The sequence below is a fragment of the Lissotriton helveticus genome, chromosome 4_1 (genome assembly GCF_964261635.1).
Source record: "Lissotriton helveticus chromosome 4_1, aLisHel1.1, whole genome shotgun sequence".
In the NCBI taxonomy this organism is placed as follows: domain Eukaryota; kingdom Metazoa; phylum Chordata; class Amphibia; order Caudata; family Salamandridae; genus Lissotriton; species Lissotriton helveticus.
Genome location: NC_136063.1, coordinates 1,086,318,355 through 1,086,345,998, shown reverse-complemented (window position 1 = coordinate 1,086,345,998; position 27,644 = coordinate 1,086,318,355). Strand labels below are relative to the sequence as shown.

Here is a 27,644-nt window from a genome sequence, read left to right as displayed (position 1 = left end):
GTAAGTACTTTACAATTGATCCTGCTCTTATGCTGGATGATCCTTTGTTTAATCATTTGGGTTGTCTGCCCTGACTATGTCTGTATAAATACAATATGTACATATTGCTTGCACTGAGGTAGGACTGTTCAGCAATACATGTGTGGCATATTTCAATCTCTTTTTGAAAAATGTTGATACACTACGGTTATTGTATGTAACATTGTTCTGTCAAGCTTCTGATGCACTATGTTTATTACATGCAGTATTGGTTGTTTATGCCTCGGACTCTCTGGATGTCCTTAATGAATTCGAACCTTCACTCTGCCCTGTCCCTTTAAAGTGTTTCACTTTCTCCAAATAGGGTCCCTCCAGTCACGCCTATCCCCGCCCACTGACCGTCGACCCCGCCCCCCTTGTCACGCAGTGCCTCCTCCTAGTAGTTTTCCCCTTGTAGTCAGAGTTTGATCCTGCTTGCGATTCAGACGCTACCTGTTAGCCTCCTGACCCTTGGCTGGCTGCCGACCCATATTCATTACGTGACCGGCTCCTGCAATTCCTCAGGTAAGCTGCCACAAGCCCCGCTTCGCAGTACCCGCCTCATTTATGTACATCACGGGCCCTGACCGTTTTCTTCGGTTCTAGGTCCCTGGTCCATCTATTACTACGGTCTACGAAGTTTTTCTCCAATGACCGATCTAGAAGATTAAGGTAATTTATTCGAAAATTTTGTAGCACTGTTTCATTCGTTACCATAGTGGGACTTGATTTACATGATTTCTGGTCTTCCCCTTCTAGTATCTAGAGGTAAAGATTACTCCCAGCCGGATCCTCGGATCAGGGCTCGAGCTCTGCCTGCCTACAGATAAGACCGGCACCCTGTCTTCTACGCCCCATTTCCACACGTGTGCGGGTGGATGCCTCTATTAACTCTATCCCTCCTATGTGGTTATCTGTCCGACCCACTAACCAGCATGACGCGCCTCTCACACCTAAGGACTGGACAGCCTTACACATGTACTATTATTACCATCTGCACCGTGACCACTTCCTAGTCCCAGGGGCAGATTATAATGATCACCAGACCCCACGTATACCTGTGTCCTCACACGCCGGTTTCTCTAGGGTAATCTCTTTTGCCACAGCGGTCTCCCTTTCACGTCCCCCACCCTTACCTTTCCATTGTCACGTAATTATGACTGTCCCAGGACCCTAACCCATTTCCCGCTTTTCCTGACAGCACTCCAAACGAGACAACCCAGTCCTGATGATGGTCCGCATTCACTAAGGACCGAAACGCCGTCGACTCCACAGCGCAAATTATAGGTGCATTCCGCTGTGACTCCAACTAAAAATTGCGAATTGTGTAACATAAAGTCGCTGATTGTTCGTCACTTGTTGAGCTAGTCACTGTATATATGTCACCTTGCTCACTCTGCGCCGTTTATCGCTGTTCACCATTTTCACTTGCGTCGCCACTTATCACTTGTATATATTGAGCACCAAGTTTTATCGGTTGTCATTTGAATTCTCTATTTACGTGCTGTATATAATCCCTGTGGCATGAATTTGTCTTTATATGATTTGAATATCAAGAAACTAAAGATCATTTTTTTGACTTTAAACTCCTGTGAATAAGTGTCTCCTTGTTCTGACCGTTGTAATGCTTCGTGCATGCAATATAAATTGTCTTTCTATTCATACCTGTTGGGATACTGTTATTCCTTTATACTTCTGAACCCCAATCCCGATTGGTTTATGGGTCACACTCCTGTTCTTATTAACAAGATTGTGAGCAGCTGCCGAGCTGCGAGAGTCCATACCCCTTTGGTATAGATCCTTTGATCCAAGTAACTGGATTTACTCTGTGTGTGACTTCTGTAGGACACATACGATGTCTAAGGAGACCCTCACATATTCTGAAGAATATATCCAATCATTGATTGTTGGTCCCTCACTTATTTCTGCCCCTTCCACTGTTCCCGCTTCCACTCCCACCTCCAACACTTCAAGGGCAAACTTAGAGAAACTTGAACAATTAAAGAAAAAACAAATCCAGACAGATCTACATGCCCGCATGTTGACAGACTACCTTAGATCAGGAGTGATCCCATTGGGTTTACAAATCCGTAATACCCCGGCTATTTTTACCACTGACCCTTTATTCCGCACCAAGTTCAGTCATCTAGCGACCACCTGCTCCAGACATTGGATGGTCCTTGGCATAGACACTGCAATCGAACATAGCCGTCGTGAACTTGAAGAAATAGCGGAATTGGAAAAACTAATCGTAGCTGATTCTTCGCTAACAGATGTTAAGACCTTACTTGAGAAGATTGCCCCTACCATTGCCACATTCAATACATTTGAACATAATAAAAAGGTGAACAAAATTGAAAAGGATATTAAATATTACAAGGTGGAACAAACGTATCCTTACTTAAAAGACGAGTTCTATAACACTCCTTTCACTACCGCCAGAACACGCAATTGGGGACGATACAGAAATAATCAAAGAATTACTTTTTCTGACTCCTCCAACACCTCTGGGGAGGAAACCGATCCGGGCCAGGGCCCAAGTACATCTGGAAGCAACAACAGACCCCAGCCATTACTATCAAGTGGTTTTTAGCCAGAGGCCAGGGACGCGGCCAACCTCCACCTCAAAACCGCGCCACAAGAAATCGACAGTATCAACCAACCTTCGCAGGGGATCGACAAACACGCAATCGCTATTACCAATGGGGGCCCCCACAGTAAATAGCATTGACCCAGAAGTCACTGGCGATCTCTCCATACCTATTTTCAATTTATCAGATTACTGTCTCAGCCAAGAAGAAACGTCCCTGCTTTCCAGAGGTCTAACATTTGTACCCACCGAACGTACAGATTTCCTGGAACTACAAACTAATCTTCTTAAGTTCTTCAGAAGAATTAGGCTCAAGCAATTCTTTGTTGATAAACAAGACTCCTCAATGACCACCCTTTCTCCCTTCCGACCTCCATGCACCTTCAATCCCCCTTCCCACTTAATGCCTTCGGAGATCCTCACATTTGAACATCTAGTGATGAGGGATGTAATGAATTTAAAATCTAAACCTTACTTTACACCATACAATCTGCCCATGGCCGAAAAACAAGCCCTCCTGTCTCTGAAAAACAATGCAGAACTTGTTATAAAACCGGCAGATAAGGGTGGGGGGATTGTAGTCACCAGTCACAACAAATACGATCAGGAAATACAGAGACAACTCTCTAACCGTAATCACTATAAACCACTGTCAAAAGATCCATTGGAAGATATCAGATTAAAAATATTGACAGTAACACAGGAAGCGAAGGATCTCAACATCATCACGACAAAAGAATTTGAATTTTTGAACAACCCCAGCCCCAGGACTCCTGTGATATATATCTTGCCTAAGATACATAAGGATCAACTCAACCCACCTGGAAGACCGATAATATCTGGTTGTGGTTCCATTCTGGAACCGCTGGGCAAATACATCGATGCTGCTATCAAAGAATTCGTCCCCTGCACTGATACCTTCATTCGTGATACCACTGATCTAATAAACACAATAGAAGATCTACCTTATGATAGTACATCTCAACTACTAGTAAGCATGGATATCGATTCCCTCTATACAAACATTCCACATGATGAGGGTCTCCATGTGATACGGTCACTTCTTCAATCGAGACCACAACCAACTAAGATACCAACGGATTTTATTATGTCATTATTACGCATTGCCCTTCAGAACAACTACTTTCTGTACAATAACATCTTCTACCTGCAAGTGAAGGGAGTCGCCATGGGCGCTTGTTTTGCCCCAAACTTTTCTATTTTGTTTGTACATGATTTGGAGAAATCTGTGATTCTTACCCCCGTCAATCCATTTTTTTCACAGATTTGTCTATGGCGTCGATACATCGACGACATTCTTATGATTTGGAATGGAGATATTCTTTCCCTGAACTCATTCACTAATTGGCTCAACCAGGCACAGGAACATTTGAAATTCACAAATGAGCAAAAAACCAACGACCTTCCATTTCTGGATGTGACAATTCATGCAGAAGACGGTAAATTGGGTACCACCCTGTTCCGAAAGCCTACGGAGAAAAACACCTTGTTGGAATACTCAAGTTATCATCCCAGAGGCTTACGAGATGGCTTACCGTATGGACAATTTTTACGCATTCGGCGTAATTGCAAGTGGCAAAAGGACTACTTTAGGGAGGCGGAGGTCCTAACTAAAAAACTTATCCATAGAGGCTACCCACGACGTCTGGTCTCTCAAGCCAGAAAAAGGGCATGGTACTGTCACAGGGATACGCTCCTCTCGCAACAACCTAAAAAGACCTTGAACCGGATCCCGTTTGTGTCTACATTCAGTCCGCACAGCAATGAAGTCAACAAAATCATTAAGAAGAACTGGCCAATACTTCGAATACATGAATCTTTTACTGATTTACCTCTTTTTTCCTACCAACGTGGCCGAAACATCGCTAGCCACTTGGTACATGCCATCACATGGCCACAATCTACAAAAGAAAAACACACCATTACCGCTGCATGGGGACTGGATCCAGTGGTTGGACACTTTAAATGTCAAAATTGCAGTGTTTGCGAACTGACCAAAAACACCAAGGTCTTTACCTATAAAGACCGTAGATATAAATTGAAGTCTCACACCAATTGCAGAACACAGAACGTTATCTATGCCATTACATGTCCTTGTGGTCTCATTTATATAGGTCAGACAACCCAAATGATTAAACAAAGGATCATCCAGCATAAGAGCAGGATCAATTGTAAAGTACTTACTGCCCCTCTAGTACCACACTTCATTGATTCAGGTCACCTAGACACAGACATTTTATGGCAAGTGATCGATAATCCGTCCCTCCCTGTCCGTGGAGGAGACATCAAGACTCTGTTGAATAAAGCTGAATGTAAGTGGATGACCATTTGCGATTCGGTGGCATCCGGTCTTAATACCCTTGATGAGTGGAATAATACCGTTACCATCTAGCAGCCCCGCTCTATATTGCCCTTGGCCTTTTTCACCCAGTTCACCTTGTCGCCTATTTAAAGCTATGCCATCTAGAATGCATTATTCATGCTGTTTCTCTCCTCATGAATACCTTCCAATTATACATCTATATCTGATGCCCCGTTTTCCTGAAATACCCTGACTATGTCTGTATAAATACAATATGTACATATTGCTTGCACTGAGGTAGGACTGTTCAGCAATACATGTGTGGCATATTTCAATTTCTTTTTGAAAAATGTTGATACACTACGGTTATTGTATGTAACATTGTTCTGTCAAGCTTCTGATGCACTATGTTTATTACATGCAGTATTGTTTGTTTATGCTTCGGACTCTCTGGATGTCCTTAATGAATTCAAACCTTCACTCTGCCCTGTCCCTTTAAAGTGTTTCACTTTCTCCAAATAGGGTCCCTCCAGTCACGCCTATCCCCGCCCACTGACCGTCGACCCCGTCCCCCTTGTCACGCAGTGCCTCCTCCTAGTAGTTTTCCCCTTGTAGTCAGTGTTTGATCCTGCTCGCGATTCAGACGCTACCTGTTGGCCTCCTGACCCTTGGCTGGCTGCCGACCCGTATTCATTACGTGACCGGCTCCTGCAATTCCTCAGGTAAGCTGCCACAAGCCCCGCTTCGCAGTACCCGCCTCATTTATGTACATCACGGGCCCTGACCGTTTTCTTCGGTTCTAGGTCCCCCGGTCCATCTATTACTACGGTCTACGAAGTTTTTCTCCAATGACCGATCTAGAAGATTAAGGTAATTTATTCGAAAATTTTGTAGCACTGTTTCATTCGTTACCATAGTGGGACTTGATTTACATGATTTCCGGTCTTCCCCTTCTAGTATCTAGAGGTAAAGATTACTCCCAGCCGGATCCTCAGATCAGGGCTCGAGCTCTGCCTGCCTACAGGTAAGACCGGCACCCGGTCTTCTACGCCCCATTTCCACATGTGTGCGGGTGGATGCCTCTATTAACTCTATCCCTCCTATGTGGTTGTCTGTCCGACCCACTAACCAGCATGACGCGCCTCTCACACCTAAGGACTGGACAGCCTTACACATGTACTATTATTACCATCTGCACCATGACCACTTCCTAGTCCCAGGGGCGGATTATAATGATCACCAGACCCCACGTATACCTGTGTCCTCACACGCCGGTTTCGCTAGGGTAATCTCTTTTGCCACAGCGGTCTCCCTTTCACGTCCCCCACCCTTACCTTTCCATTGTCACGTAATTATGACTGTCCCAGGACCCTAACCCATTTCCCGCTTTTCCTGACAGCACTCCAAACGAGACAACCCAGTCCTGATGATGGTCCGCATTCACTAAGGACCGAAACGCCGTCGACTCCACAGCGCAAATTATAGGCGCATTCCGCTGTGACTCCAACTAAAAATTGCGAATTGTGTAACATAAAGTTGCTGATTGTTGGTCACTTGTTGAGCTAGTCACTGTATATATGTCACCTTGCTCACTCTGCGCCGTTTATCGCTGTTCACCATTTTCACTTGCGTCGCCACTTATCACTTGTATATATTGAGCACCAAGTTTTATCGGTTGTCATTTGAATTCTCTATTTACGTGCTGTATATAATCCCTGTGGCATGAATTTGTCTTTATATGATTTGAATATCAAGAAACTAAAGATCATTTTTTGACTTTAAAATCCTGTGAATAAGTGTCTCCTTGTTCTGACCGTTGTAATGCTTCGTGCATGCAATATAAATTGTCTTTCTATTCATACCTGTTGGGATACTGTTATTCCTTTATACTTCAATTAAATGAAGCGCAGGAGCCCGTGCTTCATTTTTTAAAATTTTCTCTGCCGGTTTCACGCACCCAGTACGAATTCGGCTGATTATTTAAAACAAAAATGCTTTTTTGGGCCTTGGGGGTCCTTGTGGGACACCCTGAGCAGGCCTAGGGAGTCAGGGTGTTTCTACCCTGCCCCCTTTTCTTTTTTTTGTGTTTCTTTTTCTGTTTTCTTGTGCCTCAGTTACCGAGGCACAAGATTGCTGCCAACACTTCCTGGTTTGGAGTGTTGACAGCCAATTAGAATCAAGCTTGTGATCTCTCAATATCAAAACTTTTATTTTTTGGTTTTCTCAGCAACTACTGAACCGATTTACACCATAGTCTCAGACTTCCTGTCTTGTCCTCTGATGTGTTGGTGTGTGTGTCCCTCAGTAGTGTCTATCTGTCAACTGATTCTACTTTCTCTTTTGCCTGTTGCAATGTTTTTTGTGAGTAGCCTCTTGCTTTAAAACGTCTAATACTGTTGCTAGCTGCCTGATCGAAATCTTCTTTTCTTGAGCTATTCCTTTTTATTCGTAGCAATTCTCCATAGGGGATGCTACTTACGAGGCTCGCTGGGTTGCTACTACGTCCATGTAAGACAGAGTTCCCTACCGTGATCTTTCTATACAGGGCTGTTTGAATAATTCCAGATTCTGTAAAGACTTTGAGGTCCAGGAAGTTCACCTCACTGGTACTCATTTTGTGGATTATTTGGGATTAATTAGCTGAGATTCCAAAACATTATCTTTCTGCAGTACTTTATCCATAAATTCCTTTTTGAAACATTTTGCAGATGTACACCTGTTTTCAATATATGGTTTACTGCATAAGAAAGTCCAGACAAATCACTCTCAAACAAAAGATTAAACAAATACGGAATACATTGTCGAAATCTTGGATCTTCTGCATATAATCTTGATGTCAAGTATTCAGATGCTGGAATCTGCACAGGTCGGTCATCATATCGTCCTCCTTTTCCTGTGGGAAACAACTGAGGAAACAACGAGCTTCCAAGCTTTTTTCCCATACACTAATGGGACTTCCGTTTGCTTCTTTAATTTGGAATAACTCTATAGTATTCCCCATCACTTCTTCAGAATGCAGTGGATGAACACTGTAATGGTCGTAGATTTCTTCAGCTCTGGACGCATCCACTTTTTCAATTTGTCCAGATGGCAAGTCACTATCTTCTTCTACAGTTATTTCTTCTTCTCTCACATACACATTTTTATAATATTGATTATTTTTTACCAGATACAACGTTGCCTTTTTTCACTTTCCTAACATCCACAAATTCTTGCCAGATTTTCGTACTCTTAGTAGGAACGCCATTAACAAGAATAACTAAAGGTTCATCCTCTACATTTTCTACACCAATTGTTTCAATATTTTTCTCTAAATCTAGAGGCAAATATACAACTCTTCCCTTTAATCCTCTCTGTAAATCTGAAGGAGGCAATTTTAATGTCTTAGGTTGCATACGAACAATAGCCTGAAATGAATGCACACATTGAATAAGAATAGACTCATAGGTATTTAAATCCATCAGTTCAGAAGGAATATTTACCAATTCAAGATTATTATGCACAGCTCTAGCAGGCATTTTGTTCTCATCTAATTTGTTATAACAATATTTACAAATACGCTGATCAGAACACAAATTAAAACAATTCTCTACCAACAAATAAGTTGCAAAATCCTTCCACTCATTATTATTTTCCTTTTCACTTTTTAAATACAAATCAACAGTCCTGGTCTGATTTTTATAATGAGTTCATCAACAACATATACAAGAATAATTTGGGCTTTCACCTGAAATCACCTCAAACTTTGTAATTTCTTGCTCAAAATGTTCTGTACTACAATGTTGTACATTCTCTTCTACATTTCCTTCTATTAATATCTCAATTTCTGAACTGTCTTCCTCAGGACCAAAATAACTAACCTCAATTTCATCACAAACGTTCATTACATTTGATAAAGTCCATGCAAAAGAGCACTGTTCAACTTTTTTAACATTTATGCTGGACTTCTTGCATAATACAATCTACTGACTAATTTCCTCATTTCAGAATGATGTACTGCTAACATCCTGAAATGGTGAAAAACACTTCAACATACATTTTTAGAAAGAGAAGCAGAGAATGACCTTGCAAACCAGTATTTTCTCTCACTCTGCAAGGGTCTAGTCCTTGCAACATCTTAATCTTTTGTTTAACACTTTTCTTAGTATAGTTACGTAGGAAATTGCGTAAAAAATCAATAGATTCTTGCCGTACACTCCAAATACTACTACAATTCCAAGTGTACACTGGACCTTTAGGACCTCTCCCTAAAACTTCATCAGCTAACACCTCTTCTGCATTTCTATTAACAATTTTCTCTTTCTCAATAGGACAACCATTTCTAACCTCATAAGCACGACCACTAGTGTCAACTGCATGCAACAAATCATTACTCTGAAGATAACTTTCTTCATTAACAAAAGGCTCAGAACTTTAACTATGTTTCCATTCACCCAAAAAAAACTCACAAAAATTATTTCTGTTAATTACTCTTCTCCACTTACTTCTGGCCTTCATTAAATTGATTGGCTTATCTAGTGATCGAATTCTATTGATTACTAAAATAAATAGTTTTCTTTTCAATTTGAAAGCTTTCTCAACTACATTTTCTATACCCTTCTTATAAAATGCTGTTTTTTTTTACATTCCTTAATTTCTTTAATTAAATTTGAAACAACTCTATTAAAAAACATGTTTTTCCTAATTTCCATAAATTGTTTTTTCCTCCTTATACTATACACTATTTTTGCAGCAGTTGATTTTCCATGATTATTCTCTTTATTCTTCTTTTTCTTTTTCGTTGCAGATACACTTATACTATTTTTCTCTTTCTGCACACTACTCTTACTCTTTAATATTTTCCTCAGAAAAGTGTTCCTTCTCTTACCAGGACCTTTTTAATTTTTGTTAACACATTGTTCTTCGTGTAAATCTTCTGGATGACTTCTCTTCAAATAAACACCTTTCTTTTGTTGTTTCCTCTTTTGAGTTTTCGTAGGCATGATACATTTTTTTCAGTATTGATAAACAGAATCTATTATAAAATAATATATATAACATTACAAAAATAAACATATGAAATATTCGATTATATTACTTATAAGAAGTGAGGGAGGATTATGAGGACAAAAAGGAATACTAGCAAAGGACAGTTTGTCTAAGGAGAGAGAGAACAGTACCAGAAGAGAGCACGGAGAATGTGAGGAAAAGTGGAGCATAAGGGAAAAAGGGGTGAACAAGAACAGAGGATACAGTATGAGGAGAAAAGAAAAGATGGAGGATTATGAAGAGTAAAAAGTGTATGGCGAAAGAGGCAGAGGTATGACAAGAGAAACAAATATAAAGAGAGAGGTCTGTATGAAAAGACGGAGAATATGAGGAAAGTGCTGCAGAGTGTATGCAGGGAGTCAAGGAAGAGTAAGAGAAGAGAGCAAACAATATGAACAGATTCAAGAAGTATAAACAGAGAGGACAGAAAATTAAAATAGAAAAGAAATATGAAGAAAAAGAGGAAAATATGAACACAGAGAGAATGACTATAGGACAAAAAGGAATATAAGAAAAATGCAGTAGTATGACGAGACATGGAGAAGTAAGAGAAGAGAGAGGAGAATATGAAAACAGGGGGGAGTATAAGAACAGGGTGGAAAATGAGGAGAGGAATGTGACAATAGGAAAAGACGGCAATATTAGTAGAGAGTGCGAAGTATAACAAAAGAGAGGAGAAATGTGACTACAGAGACAAGAGTATGAGAAGAAAAAGAAAAGTATGAGAAAACAATAACGACTACCTGCAAAGAACAGCGAGAATAAGAAGAAACAGAGAATGTAAGAACAGAAGAGTATATATGAAGAAAGAGGAAGGAATGTAAAGAGACACAGAGACAAAGATGTGAAGAAAAGACAAATATAAGGGAAGACTGAGCGTATAAGGAGAGAGGTAGTACTATGAAAAGACAGTAAGAACTATGACGACAGTGGTGAATATAAAGACAAGAGAGAATATAAAGAGTAGGAGAAATATACATAAAGAGGAGCAAGTATGAAAAAAAGTATAAAAAGAGAGCAGAATATAAGAAAAAGAAGATAATATAATGAGAGAGGAAGGAGTAAGACTAGAGAGGAGGGAGTATGACAAAAGAGTGTAGAAAATATGCAAAAAGGGGCGAATATAATTCCCTGTACACAGATGTACAGTGTGATATTACCCAAAAAATTATAAGGCCATGCATTTTACCAAAACACATTTACTACTGTGATGTAATATGTGACGTCATCAGCAAGACACACATTCACTGGATGATGTCATCAGTGATGTCTCGAGTGATGTCATTTGAGACCTCATCAGTGATGTCATGAGTGATGTCACTGACCATGTCATGAGTGATGTAGTATGTGACATCATCACCAGTGGATTGTGGGCGCGAGAGTTACCGTTAGTATAACTAACTATAATGGAGGAATTTCAATGGTTTTGTGTGAGTGAAATATCCAGCTAACTATAACACCCCTAATACATATATTGTTTTCAGTATATATATATATATATATATATATATATATATATTCACTGAAAAAAACATAGCTTTTACACACGTGAAGGACATCTAACAAGAGCTTCGATTGGAATTCCATAGAGCATATTATCAAGCCCATTATCGCCACTTTATCGACAGTTTCCTGCAGATAAAACGGCGATAATTTCATCGCCCAGGCTCGATAATATGCCCTATAATTCCTTAATGTACACACGTGCACAGTGTGATATTAGACAAAAAAAATGAGACCATGCATTTTACCATTTACTACAGAAAAACATTTAAGTGACTATACATATTCCTTGTATATAATTACTACATTTCAGTGAACAACACTGATTCATTTTCCAAATACATATGCAATTTCCTACATTATTTCTGCCACTATTACATTAAAAAAACTAACACAATAAAACAACAAAGACGAACAAGGGGCTTGTAAATCTGCCCAGCGTATATACAGCGGCAGAGAAACGATAAAGAGGACAGAACAGGGAGTATCAAGAAATATAAATAAGACGAGAGACAGGAAAATATAAAGACAAAAAAGGGCAATATGAGCACAGAGGACAATATAAGAAAAAGAGAGTAGTACCGAGAGAGAGGAAGGAGTAAGAGGAGAGAGAGGGGAGTATAAAAATAGAGAGGCTAGAAATTATGGAAAAAGAGACAAATTAGGGGCCAGATGTAGGAGACCAAATACCGACCGGAATTTGAGTTTTGTAATGTAGGGGGCCTTTGATTTACAGAATTGGTAAATTTACCGATTCGGTAAATTTACAGAAGCTGTTAAATACCGAATCGGTAAATTTACCGATTCTGTAAATCAATATGTAGGTTGCACAGTAAACAGAGCCACAGGCCCCTAAGAATTCGTTATTTACCATGTAATACTATTGCATGGTACATAACGAATTCCTGTGTACATGCACATCTGTGCATGTACACCTGTGCCATGTGGCACACAGACATGTCCTAAGGGCATGTATGTGTGTCACATGTATGTGTGTCACATGGCACACAAGCCAGAAACAGGGGTGCAACAGGGTGTCAAAGTGACACCCTGTCCCCCTTGGCAATTCGGTATTTTTACCGATTCGGTAATTACAGAATCGGTATTTGCCATTGATTCCTATGGGCTTCAAGGCCCATAGGAATCAATGGCAAATACCGATTAGGAAATTACCGAATCGGTAAATACCGAATCCTACCGATTCGGTATTTGTAACCGAATAATTACCTACATCAGAATTACCGATTCATGAATACCGAATCGGTAAAATTTGGTATTTATGAATCGTAAATCTGATTTATCTACATCTAGCCCATAATTCCTTAATGTACACACACGCACAATGTGATATTAAACAAAAAAAAATAACAGCATGCATTATAGCAACACACATTTACTACTATAAAATGTTTAAAAAGGGATGAATATAATTCCTTAATGTACAAAGATACACCACATACATTCCCATGCAATTTATCAACTCACCTTTCAAATTGATTTGTAGATTAACAAGAATGCCACTCACACAGTAGATATTCTTATACAGAATCTCTCTAGTTCAGTGTTTGCAGCAGCTAAATGGAACATTTTCCCTCTCATTTTACACATACATACATGTAAATAACCAATTAAAATCCTTCACACGTTAATTCAAAACGAAACACACATTTCTATTGGTTAAACATTTCAAACCTTCCAACTGACATAACTTTCCACTCTACCTCCAACAGATCACGCAAAAGTCAACTGTCAACAGAGGTCAAAAGTTCAGCACTCTATAAAACACTGCTACTCAACAAATTTAGACTATGCATAAGCACTTACTGATAAGTACCAATAAAGAGAAAAGGTCTCATTATAAGCAACCAACATATAAACACATAAACTTGATAGATATCTGAAAAATATATATTTTAATTGATTTTTTCTTGTTTACGTATGCTTATGGAACGACTTTCAGAATTCGCACTGTGCGCGTACAGTAAATATACCGTAAAAAAACATCTATCACTAATTTTTTACAATCCCCGGGGACCCCATCCCCCGGGGCTCAATATAACATTCAGGACCGTGGGGGGAGCCCCAAAACCCCCACGGTCCCAGCCGGCTCCCTGCGTCCTTCGGGAGCCAGCATTGCTTTTTATCAGAGAGACCAGCTTACAAGCTGCTCTCTCAGACGAAAAGCAATCTGCTTTCCTACTTAAAAGAGAACTCTCACCCTACCATAGCAAACAGCAGTGTCCAAGAATACGCACCCCGTAACACTACAGAAGCCAGACCTGTAGTGCTCCTCAGGGCCATCAAAGGCTCAACAAAGGCCATCAAAGATTTTGACCTTGGGGATCATTGTAAAAACCCCTACGCATTCCTAGGGGGTCAGGAAGTCCTATAGCAATTAGCACACTTTTCCTGTCAATCTACACACTCAATCTACACACATATACAATTAAATTAAAAATCACATTTATTCCCATATTAAATCAAAACGAAACACACTTATATTGCTTGAACTTTTGCACCCTTTCCAACTGGCAAAACTTTCAACCCTTCCCCCATTCCACATTCTCCCAGTTACCATAGAAACACTTCAGGAAACACCTAACTGAGCACACAGGTGAAAAGTTCATCATACATTGTTGCAAATGAAAACAGTAAGGGTACTTGACTTGAGGATATACCAGCTTATTTTATGTAACTTTCTTTTCTATCAGTTTTTCTTAACCAATACAAATCAGGCTTTTAAAAAACAGAAACATGCATCCTACCTCTGTGTAGAATGTTTTCAAACAACTAATAATTTCTTTTCTTTTTTCAAAACTGCATGTTGTCCACCATTTTGGAAAAATCTTACTTTTCAAACTGCCATTTCATTTACAGAGACCATCACAGTGCATCCAGACCTCTCTTCAAGATGCTTACAGTGTGGATTGTGGGACACAGCTATATTTTCTGGAGCCAAAGGTATGCAGAACAGAAAAGAATTCACAAAGACCTACGTTTACCAAATGTAGACATTAAATGGATTGTACAGAGAGGATTAAAGTGGCACCAATTGAATCCTTTTTACATCTCCAACACCATGACCTCATAATTGTGCACTGTGGTGGCAATGACCTAGGCACTTTGACAGGGGTAGGTCTGGAAATGCTTATGAAGGACACCTTTGCACAATTGATGACACTTTTCCCCAAAACTGCCTTGTCTATTCTAATATATGCCAAAGGCAGAAATGGACCTGGTCCAACCACTATTGTCAACAGATTGAGAAAGCTAGGAAACATGTGAATAAATCTGTTTCTGCTTTTCTCTGAGACTATCGAATGGGGTCCATCTACCACAACAATCTGCGTTTCAATATGCATGACATCTATAGGAGAGACGGTGTACATTTTACAGATGAGGGTAACAGAGTCTTCCTCTTGAACTTTAGACTCTGCATTGGTACTTACTTGTAGGTACTAAAATCTCCCAATAAAGACAAGGGCTCTCTTTATAGCCACCCAACATCTACACACATACACTTCATAAATATCTGAAAAATATTCTTCTTTTTCTTCCTTCAGTACGCTTATGGGACGAAATCCAATCTTCGCACCGTACGTCGTCCATACGTGCATGGTACGCGAACGATAAATCTACCATTAAAACAATAGCCTTTATCACTAATTTTTTATAATCCCCGAGGACCCCATCCCCCGGGGCTCAAATGTAACGTTGCATACCGTGGGAAGAGCCCCAAGGCCTCCACGGTCCCAGCCGGCACCCCACTTCCTGCGGGAGCCGACATTGCTTTTCGTCACAGAGAGCAGCTTACATGCTTCCATTCTTCTTTCAAAGAAGATTTCAACAGTTATACATTTTATAAAATAATATAGTACTGCACGCTAAAGGAGAAAAGTCAGCACAATTATGGTAGAATAGAAAATAGAAAAAAATACTTCTACACTCAACAAACTCGTAAGCAGAGTACACAGTTTAATTTAAAAGCACCCTACCACAACTAGTTGAAACGCATTGTACAATAAAATGCGCCACAAAATAGGCTACATACATTGTGACTGTATCGTAACGTCACATAGAAAAAAGAAAGCCACTCTTGAGCTACCAGGAAAACACAACAACAGTACAAGGCCCAAATTTCCATTGTAGTGATTTCTTAGTTGCAGGTCTAGTTGTCAGATCGACACACACACTCCCTCATGGCTGGTATACACCCACACCACACCCATTCAGCATATCCGTCATAACACACGTGACTCTATGTCTAAAAAAGACGGAGCGCACGTGTTGTATGCCATTTTAGAGTTGTTCCCAAAGCACGGAACAAGGGGCCCACTACTACATGCGTGGCCTCTTTCGTCACTGAGTTAGTTGTGCCCGAAGCACTGAGCGGGTAAAGACCCTGCGATGATGATGATGGGAGCACGAGTATGTCGTTAGCCATAGAGATATCAAGACTCGGCACCATATATGCGACTTCTTTGTTGGAGATCAGGACTAAATCATGAAGAAGCGACTTCTTTGTTGGAGATCAGGACTAAATCATGAAGAAGGTATCTTTTCCACGAAAAGGTGAGCAGTGAGGCTTGAGTACGCATCGGAGGGAGTCAGGGTTGTAGCAGACTAGATACAAAAACGCGACTTCGTATTTTAGACGAACGCACTCCTATATAGTGTATTAATTTACATGCATACATTTTTTTCCCAATAGCAGTAACGTTTTTATAATCGCTGAAATGTCCGGAATATTACCAATACAAACAGTTCGCAGAAATGTGAGAATGAACGTGTATAAAAGTGCGATGTTATCTAACTCCAAATTAATATGGTAACAATTACAAATCATAACATCTTTCTTTTAATATCTTTTAGATGAAGAGCTTCGCGATGGATTATGTTAGAAGTACGACGGCAATGGCACAAGGTGAGCAAAGAAGCTTGTTTCTGAAATAACGACAAGTTATCTGTGAAAGGAGAGAATGTGAAGTAATGCAGCAGGTGCGCAAAACACACATTGGGCTAACAGGACTTCAGCTAGGATCAGATAGCTTCCTGGGATCACACACAGTCACACTCGAGTACTTCACAGGTCTTTTAAAGAAATTTTGCTTGTTAATGAGGCTTTGATGTCCCCCCCCTTACAGCTCCTGCAGCTCCACTCCTCTTTTTCCTTGAAGTTAAGCCCCCCCGCAAGGAGCTGGTAAATCTGCGTCTGACTTTTCAAGAAAAAATCCCAACTCCAGACTCTGCTAGACAGTTTTAATGTTCTTTTCTCTCTGTTTCTCTCTCTCACTCTCTCACTCTCTGTGACATAATTTCTCTTTCTCTTTTAAAGTTATAGACACTGCTGTCTACTTTGACGTGTAGAAGCACAGTTGAATACAAGTTGTGAACTCCGGTGGCCACAGTGTTTATACAAGGTAAGCACAGTGGCCTAAATATACAATACCTAAATTGCAATGCATTAGAAATGAGTTGGCGTATTTACAATCCCGTTGTGCCACTTTTGTGTCAGTAACGCAGTATCCACTTCCATATAGACACCACTTGAACACGGGACTATAACAGAAGTGAAATGTACTAGACACACTGCACACGTAAAATCGTAGTGTACCTTCACTTAGATAGGTTACAACAGTCTCAGAAACAGATCTACAAGCTTATTGCGCCACTTTTGTGTCATCACTGAGTCATCCATTCAGTCATTCATACACTGACTGATTCAGCAATACAACTTGGTATATAAATTTATCTCTCGTAAACTTTTTTTAAAAACATGTGTTTTTTTAACATAAAAAAGCAATGGACATTTGGCTTCCACTGTGCACCAATTGTTTAATAATTTGAAAAAAGAGAGAAAATATAAAAATATTAACCTTTATGCGAACTATCACCAAGATGAGTCGATAGTTATGATGGATTTAAAAGTTGTGAGGAAATCATGTATGATTCACTCATACATTACCCACCACTGATATTTCCTTCAATGTAGAGCACAGAGGAGAAAGAAAAGTCATTACTATTGACTTTCACCATAAAAGAGGATCATTTAGACAGTTACGCTCTTACATTATTCAGCACAGTAAGAAAAAGATGCAGAGACATGATAGTTTCCTATATAAGGAGATATTGTTCCAGAAGTATGATAATAAAGCAAAGAAAATATATCCACTTCAGAATTCCAAACAAACAGCTGAAATTTAATATTTGGCAATCATTATGTGTTGTAAGTATTGTCAGAATTGCCTAACAAATATGGGCTAACCTACTGTCAATTGTAGAACTTTAGAAAGACTGCATAATTTTTCTACACCAATTTATAAAAAAAAGTAATCACCATATTTTAGACCAAAATGCTTGAATTCCTTAATGAGCTGCCCCCATCAGGGCTGGACTGCCCGTAGTGGGCACCCGGCATTTCCCCGGTGGGCGGGAAGGGTGGGGGCCGGTTTTGGACTCATGGGGGCCGGTTTTGTTACAGGGGGCCGGTTTTTCAGCAGTGCTGAAATATCAGCCCCCTGTAACAAAAGAGGGAGTGGTGCAGTGAAAGCCGTGCTTCTCACTAGCACCCCCCGCTACCGGGGCCAGTCGAGAAGATTGCTAGGGCTGGTTGCTATTCCCAGTCCAGCTGTGGCCCCCATAAAAGTATGATCTGGAGATAAATAGATATAAGTTATTACCAAGGTAAGCATCTGGCTGTTGTTGTACATGTCTCCAGCACCTAGGTATTGGACCTTCACTTCAAACAGTCAACTGTGGTTTCACAAGATGGCTGCCAGCACTTCCTGGTTTGGAGTGTTGGCAGCCAATCAGAGTGAAGCTCATGCCCGGGAGGGTTCGCGAACCCTCCTCGGTGCTCAGATATCGATATTTTTCTTTTTTTCATCTCTCAAGAACTACTGAATGGATTTACACTATTTAAAAAAGGTTTGCTCTCTGGACAGAGACCTACCTTTTTGCCAAATTTGGTGTAATTCCGTTCTGCAGTTCAGGCTGTAGCTTTGTCTAAAGTTACTGCCGAAATTAACATGGGGAAAACGCATTTTGGGACCCCCTTTTTTCTCGGCCCCCGCTTGACGAATCACTCTGAAACTTTCAAGACAGGAGATGATTGGAGGGGACCTAAGTTTGTGACAATTTTGCAGGGATTCGTCAAATGGCGCCAAAGATATTGCCAAAATAAAAAGCGCTTTTTGAATAGAAACAAGGTCCTAACTATAACTAACTATAACTACCTTCTGGCGACTGCCAGTACGAGATATATATATATATATATATATATATATTCGAGATAAGATTCCAGTTATCTCAGTTTCACACTGAAAGCATCCAGGCACTCACGAGCAGAGTTATATCAAAGCTTATTTATTCAGCAATTCCATCTACGCGTTTCGGGAGTCAAGCTCCCTTGATCACGATGTTTTTGCGTGTGTCTGAGCATTTCTTTTCAAACATGGGAAGGGTGATAAAAATCAAAGAGGGACTCACAAAGGAACACACTGTTAGTGTAAATACAGCGGCCATTTTGACATTTTCCCAATACATTTAAGAGAGATAACTAGATGTATAAAGCATTGTAAATCCTCTCTTTACACAACATTTATAAGGGAATATTTGAAAACGTTCTCAATAAGAGAGATATTTAAAACACTATCCCTCAAAAGGACCGTTTCAGATTTTTTAAAAATGCAAGTGCATATATTCATTTCAGAAAAATACATTAGCTCAAATGTACAACAGTACACAATTTGACTAAGGCAAGTGCCTATTACATCAGAGCCAAACCCTATCTGTGAAGTGAGGAAAATTCATCTATAACCCCTCATATTGTTAAAACATCACGATGTATTCAATTTTAGCACAGTGCGGTTCCAAGCGAATATGTCCTGGCTCTAACAATCAAGATACACTCCTTGTACTCGTGGGAACATTGCTTGTTGTAATGCTGTCAATCAATTCAACCTTATTAAAATCATAAAGTGCAAGTGCTTTAGTCAATAGACCATTATATACTGTAAACAATTAGACTGGATATTGCACTAAAAAGATAGAAAGTGCTAGTGCTTGAGCAGTACTTATTATATCACATAAAGTGCTAATGTTACTATGTTTTTCACAGTATTTAAAAACTGTGCATCAACCCCTTCGGATATATTTCTATAGAACAATTGGGGAATATCTTAATTCTAGTACAAAAGTGCAAGTGCTCTAACTCCAAATACAGTACTTCATTGATGTAAACATTTCACTCAAATTGCACATTCCCAAATATAATTCAAAGTGTCAGTGCATATCACAGGACAAAAACAGCATTACTTAATTGCAATAAAATTATCCCTGAGCCAACGTCTTTAAAAGACAAAAAACCACCTCTTCACATGAAAATATAAAAGGTAAAAGCTCAGATTAAGACCATTAAAATCACAAAGAAATTTTCATCTAAAAGAAATCAACGATGAAAAAATCTTAAAATACAGTTCGGGAATTATCAAGGCTTAGAAAACAGTTCATATTATTTACATGTCAACTCAAGCAAGTATAACGGTCTTCATCCACGTTCAGGCCCTGGGGCTCCTTACAATTGAATTCTAGTATAAAGTAAGTCTCCAATCTCCTCAACTCACTTTTTCTATCTCCCCCTCTTTTCTTTTTTGGGACTTCTGCGATACAAGAGTATTGCAGACCTTCGGGGTTGCTTTGATGGTAAAGCTCAAAATGTCGGGCCACCGGGTAAGACCTATCCTGGTTGACTATTGCTCTTCTATGCTGCAAAATTCGTTGGTGTACAGGTAAAATAGTACTCCCGATATAGATCTTAGGAGAAGGACATTGTAAAAGGTACACAACAAATTCACTTTTACATGTGATAGTGCTTTTTATTTTAACAGTTTTATTGAAAGTTGTTTTAAACTCTGTGCGATTCATACCATGTAGGCATGCTTTGCACTTAAAACACTTTTTAAAACCAGGTTTTGGCCTCAACCAATCAGCACTGCTCTTACGTTTATCTACAAAATCACTACGGACAATTAGATCTTTTAGTGACTTGGATTTTCTATAGGTGATCTCAGGATTGTTCTTCACCTTGGAACCCAACACTGGATCATTCCTGATTAGGTACCAATGTCTTCTAAGTATTGATCTAACTTCCTTGTGTTTAGTGTTGTAAGTGGTGATAAATCTAGAGCTGCCACGGTTTAATTGTTTTGAATTTGATTTACGAGTTCTTGAAGGCTCAAAAAGTAAGGACTGTCTGGTCAATTTTTTAGCTTTACTAGCAGCACCTTTAAGGATTGTTTTGCTATAACCCCTTTCAAGGAATCTCTGTGTCATCTCTTCTTCAATGGTGTTAAACTGTTCATCACTACTGCATGTGCGTCTTGCCCTATAGTATTCCCGAATTGGAATGCTCCTAATTAATGCAGTTGGGTGGGCACTTTCTGCATGTAGTATTGAATTCCCCGCAGTCTGTTTACGGAAAACAGTTGTTTCTTACTTATTGTTCAAAGGGGTTATTCTAATATCGAGGAAGTCAATCGAAACCTTACTAAAGTTTCCCACAAATTCCAAATTTAAAGAATTTTGGTTGATCTCCTCAATGAATACACCGATTGATGCCTCCGTGCCCTGCCACAGCACGAAGACATCATCGATATATCGTACCCACAGAAGGATATGCTCCGACCAATGATCAAGCGGGCCCCCTCTGAGCACCTGCTCCTCCCAGTAGCCGAGATGGAGGTTGGCATAACTGGGGGCAAAGCAGGTGCCCATCGCGGTCCCACGTTCCTGAATATATAGATCATTTCCAAAGAGAAAGATATTCTTAGATAAACACCATTCCATGATCTCCAGAATCATCCTATTTTGGGATGCAAGTCGTATTGGTCTTCTATTCAGATAGTGCTCACAAGCTTTTAAGCCGTCAATGTGTCTTATACTCGTATATAGAGTAGAGATGTCCAATGTCAATAGGACCATACTAGTAGGGTCCCAACAAATATCAAAAATACATTTCAAAAAGTCAGTAGAATCTTTTATATACGATGGAAGTGTTCTGACAATAGGATTCAAGAAATAGTCTATGTATCTGGATGCTTTCTCGAATAGGCTCCCACAAGACGAGATGATGGGCCTCCCTGGTGGGCTAGTGGAATTTTTATGGATCTTAGGCAACATGTAGAAGACCGGAATCACCGGATTATCTTGTTTAATATATTTATGTTCATCCCAACTCAATAAACCAGATTCTTTCCAGTGATCCAGTCTCATATATATACATAAAGATGAAGGATCACAAGAAAACAACAGCCAGCCAGGGCAAAAATCTGGATCCCAAAGGATACAATGAGTCACAAAGAAATAAAATATCCAATATATATATATATATATATATATATATATATATATATATATATATATATATATATATATATATATATATATATATATATATATATATATATATGTATATAGCAATCTCCGCAGGCTTTTCAGTTCCGTCTCGCCACACACGTAAACAGACCGCGAAGTAAGTGCTATTTTTTATATATTTATTTTAGATGTCGCTACTGCAAACAGTCAACTGTGGTTTGGCATAATCGCACATGTAGTAAACCAAGTGTCAGAGACAGAATATAGCCACAATATCCAGTAAAAAAGTGGACGGAGCAAAAATTATGTATTCAATGTTTTCACATCTATCCCCCCCATAGAGGAGACCAAATACAATGTTTGCATGTTTCCACGTGTGTCCCTCAAACAGTTCATAAATATTAAGTCTAATAAATCAATAAATGTCTAGAAAGACCACAAAACAGTGAGAAACAAGGAGAGATGATCTCATTGAAACTGGATTATTTCTTTTTCCATATATCTGTTTAACACACATTATCTCACTATTCGTAAATCATTGTGACCACAATTTGTGAGGTATGCAAAACCAACAGTTGATGGACAGAATGTAGAACAATGTCATACATTCACCCCAGTACAGAGATCTGGGCCTAAATCCATCAATGTTTTGCACTCCACCCCACCCAAGTTCAGACATGGCCAAATGCAAATCAGCCTTGACCCTGTGCCTCATGGGAACAGTTCAGCCCGTACTGCCGAGCCATGTCTTTCCTGGACCAGAATCAAGCATCTTAGACCGGTTTCTGGCTATCAGTCGTCTTCAGTCAGGATAGCTTGACTCCAGTGGTGTGGAGAGCATGGGACTCACGTCTGAGGTGGCAACTCATTGATTATTATGTTAAAAGGATTCAAAATAGTGTTACACTTCAAACTTTTGCAAGCATAGTTTATAAAGTGCCCATTTGTCCCTAAAAGGATGTAAGAGCTCACACACTCCATTTCCCCACTTAATTAATATAATGGAATGGAACTCTTTGCACTAAACTTTGGCAGGTAACTCTTTCAGTGGGACTAATCTAGTCCCTGTATCCGGTCCGCCCTCCATCCTACTCGAAACTAACGTGTGACTTTCACCCTGTGTCGCACAACCAGCTGATTGCAAGTGGTGTATCTCCAGTTCCACTAATTGGATTTTTGTTGTTTTGGTCTCAAATAATTTATTACATTGTACTTTATTTTATTCTAAATTGATCTGGGATATAATTATTGTGTTTTGTTTTCACTTTAATACTGTTTGAAGTGCTGCATAAATACTTTACACATTGTCTCTAAATTAAGCTTGACTGCTTTTGTCTCAAGCTACCAGAGGATTAAAAACAGGTTAATTTAAGGTTTGCTTCTGTTTCACCCTGTGAAGAATTGCGGTTGCTGTTTAACAGGGTTTTACACCCCCCACCCCCCGGTCCCCTTTTAATTTCCTAGAGTAAGTTGTTTTGACGTCAAACAGATATTGTACAAAGGCCAGTCCATGTTAATACTGGCTAGTCTGCTTCCCAAGGAGGCACTTTAGGTAACAAAAGAATACCATCAATTTACTGACATTAAACATGAAGTTTCTTCCAAATTTGAAACAACAGAAACATTGATGTCTAGTATTGAAAACAGAGGAACTGCAAAACCTGTAAAACATATCTCCTAGTTTACATTATTCTTAACCAGGGACTTTTTTAGTAATTAATGTTTACAAATAATTGTAAACTGTAACTGTGACGTTTGAATTCACAAATGTCTATTTAATGAAAAAGTGATGCGTTTTCTGTGCATGTGGTTAAAATCAGTTAGAAAAGATCATCATCATCATCTTCTGTTCAAAACAAACTGCAAACCATACCTCAGCTACGTAGCTTATGGCATCCTTAAGATTGAGTTCATGGAAAACATTAAGGATCTGATCTCTCGACTTCTGAGCTGATCTTCGCATCAATACTTTACTAAGAATATTTCTGTCAAAATTTGAAAACCTAAAGTGAAAGAAAAACATGATGAACAACCAAGGATTACATTTTACTTGCAAAAAATATTAAATGTAGTTGGAATTTACCATCTAAGGGCCCCATTGGGATGGCGGGCGGATCGGCCCCGCCAGGCTGGCGGTAGCCACCGCAGGCCTGGCGAGGGCAATCCGCCCGCCATCCTAGCCGGAATGACCCCCTGCAATATTAGTATGGCTGGGGGGTCCGTGGCGGTCCGCCTTGCGACAGGGGCAGAAAAGGGTTTATATGGTGGCGGTGTCTATCAGACACCGCCTGCCATATTACAATGGGCTTTTTCAGATGCCTTTCCGTGGCGGCAATGCTGCCACGGAAAGGCCTGCAGAGTCTGCTTTGGGGGCCCAATGCGGGCCCCCATGGACTCCGGGGGGTGGGGGGTGCACATGGGGGGTACCTATGGTACCCTCAGCAGTTCCATGCACAGCATGGCAGGCACTGCACGGTGCCTGCCATGCTGTGCATGGAAGTGCACAGCATGCCTTCCTACCAATGTGGCGGGCGGTGCTGAGTGCACCGCCCGCCACAGTGGTAGGAATGCTGGATGCGCCTGCCACTGTGGCGGGCGCATCCTAATGCTAGCCATGGGACCCCCACCCTTATGGCGGGCAGTCCCTTTCACCTATAGGATGATGGGCGGACAAAGTCCGCCCGTCATCCTAATGACCCCCAGGGTTTCTTCTTATCATGCAGATAATGAGGACTGAATATAGAATGTGTTATTTTTAATCAGATTCAGTCAAGTTCAGACGAAATCACGTATGAAGGTACTTATTTTGACTCAAACAGTGGTTGCCACATTAAAGACCCTTAATCAGCAACACTTGCACTGGCTCTGAAAAAATTAAGATATCGTTATCTACACCGCATCCACCAACTCGTAAGTTAACAAGTTGGAGCACAAATTGGAGACAGTACAGCTCATGCACCAACAGGCAGAGTTATTAGGTTCATGCCCAGCACAATTTTCTTAAAATGATGTGTACAGAGCTGTTCTGCTCATGTGAGCATATTAGATATAGTCATTTATATGCACTCCATGCAGGTGAAGCAATTCTGTCCGCAAAGGGTCATTTCCAGTGGTATAGATCAATGGAGGCTCAGCCTTGCTCTTCCGGTGAAGGACCACCAGCCCTATTATGATATTCTGCCTATGTGGGGTCGATCTAACCGCAGAGTACTTTGTGAGCATGCTCTACTTCCTTTTAGGCCTCGCCCTGCCCATTTTTGTTTTTAGCTGTGTTTATTTTTGAAAAACAAAAATATAAAGGCCCTTCTCTATTGACAATTTTGTCACTGTGGACTTGGGACATTGAGTGATTCTAGAGGCTGACACCACCATACCTGTTTTGCAGGGTGGTACCAGGTAGGAAAATAGTGCACAGTGACTGTCTCTATTGTTGTATTGCTCCTCACGATAACAGATTTTGGGTGCAACCATTGCTGCTGCGCAGCCACAGGGATAAACGGTGAGCTCTCCCTGCGTACATGTGTTTAATTGGTTTATCCCACGTAGCGCGGGCTGCATTTACAAAAGAGTTGTGCGCGTGCACCTGGCGTGAGAGCTGGGCACACGCGAGCAGCAAGTAACAACCTCCTGTATCTGTCCCATTAATCAAGGACCTACGCCACGCGTCCGGCTCCCGCGACTCAGCGTATTTCAGAGTGTCATCAACCCAGGTCTCTGCAACACATAATAAGTGCACAGACACAACATTTGGTGACGAGGGTGGTGACATTGTGGTCCTGGGTGGCGGCTGTGCACTATTCCAACAAGTGCGTGGTGCTAGTGCTGCGGGGACGCCACTCCCACGTGCTGCTTACAGGAGGAAGCAGCAAGGTACCGAGGTGTGGTGACTTCATGCCATTGAAAGTTCTGAGGGGGAAGTGCTGGTATACTGCTGCTGAGCACAGACTGCTGATCCAGTAGCTGCCACGGCGGAGCTCTCGAGTGCACAAGGTGACCCATGAATAGTGACCATTGAGTGCCCATGAGCAGCTGTTTCCAGGCATAGCTACACCGCCAGTGGTAAAAGAGGGACATTTTGGTAACACACAGCCTCCACAGTCATGGCTCATATCCCTGCTATAGAGCCTTTTGTGGTAGATGGAGCCCCATCTGCTCAAGCCCCATGCTGGAAAGAATGGGTAGAGCGAGTGCTACTATTCTTGATAGGTAGATGATGAACAGAAGAGAGCGATGATTTTACATCTTGGAGAAAAGGATGTGTACAAGATAGCCAAATCAGTGGCGGAGGCAGCGCCTAAGTCTCACCTCATGCTCATTTGAGCCCTAAATGCTCATTTTCACCCCATGGCGAATCACGACTATGAACGATTTGTATTTATACAAGATAGGCAACAGCCTGAAAAGTCGCTAGATGTATTTCATGCAAGGCTAAAGGAGCTTGCCAGCACATGTGGGTTTCAGGATGAGATTGAGGAGATCAGAGGCCAAGTCATTCTGGGGTACTCCTCAGCGAAGCTGCGGGGGTGAATTCTGGAGGAGTCAGGGTATTCATTGGTGAGACACTTACCATGGGAAGGACCAAAGAGCTCTCAAAGGCACAGGCGGCACATATGGAAGCAGCACTACAGGCTCCCATCAAGGCGGAACCAGTGAATACATTCACTCCGACCGCCAGGACAGTGCCAATCAGGACAAGAGGTCTGAAAGCCCTCACATGTGGATACTGTGGGGGACCCTCACATAGACCGTCGGAGTGCCCAGCGTAAGGCAAAAGATTCATGGCATGTGGCAAAATGAATCACTTCACGAAGGTCTGTCGATCAAGCAGAGGACGAGCTATGAGGTCCCAGGTGGATGTGATCCCAGAGTCACAGGAACAAAGCAGTGATATGGACGATGACAGTCAAGAAGAAGCACACAGTACACTCGGTATTCACCGTAGGGTTGGCGTTGAATACCCAGAGTCGTTTCTCACAGTGCCAAATTCTCGTGGGAGGGCTCCCCTCGACGGCAATTGTAGATACGAGAGCGACAATAAACATCATGTCCCCTGAAACTCACCAAGGGATGACCCATCCCCCAGCGTTGACGCCTGCTAAGATCACTGTGTTTGCATATGGACAATCCAAGCCCCTGGTCATTAAGGGAAAATTCAAAACTACTTTAGCTTATGACACGCAGGAAGTGGAGGCAGTGGTATACGTCACTGAGGAAGGATGGGGCATGTTGCTGGGGTGCAAGTCAGCAGATGCCCTGGGCATTGTCATGTTTGCCTTCGGAATACACCAAGAAGGTGTGAGTCAAATATTCGAAGATTTCCCAAAAGTATTCAATGCAATCGGATGTCTCCAGGGCAAGCAGAATCATCTCCATATTGATCCCTCGGTGCAGCCAGTTGCCCTTCAACACAGGCGGCTTGCATTTCATCTGAGACCCCTGCTAGAAAAGGAACTGGGCAAGCTTGAGGAAGCAGGGATTATTGAAAAGGTAAAGGGTCCGACCCCTTGGGTATCACCAATCATGGATGCAAGGAAGCCCAAGCAGCTGGGGGAGGAGAGAATCTGCGTGTACATGGAAATTACCAATGTAGCAATCAAAAGAGAATGGCATTTGAATCTGACCAGTGATGACCAAATAGGGGAACTAAGTGAGGCCTGCTGGTTCTCAAAACATGACCTCTGGCTGGGTATTATCAACTGGTCCTCGATGAACCATCAAGATACATCACAATATTTTCTACGCATGTGGAATTGAGGCGCTACAAGTCATTGAGCTTCGGGATATCGAGCGCCGCCGAAGTATTCCAAA

General features: G+C 41.0%; 1 protein-coding gene across 2 annotated transcripts in view; it reads right to left on the bottom strand.

Annotated features, from left to right (window-relative positions):
• Positions 1 to 27,644, bottom strand: part of SLC9A3 (solute carrier family 9 member A3) — a 1,113,267-nt gene that overhangs the window by 218,004 nt on the left and 867,619 nt on the right. For both annotated transcript variants that reach the window (XM_078687678.1, XM_078687679.1), the window contains exon 10: positions 23,710 to 23,839. In XM_078687678.1, coding sequence (XP_078543804.1) covers positions 23,710 to 23,839 — 130 coding nt within the window. The remainder of the gene's footprint in view (positions 1 to 23,709; positions 23,840 to 27,644) is intronic.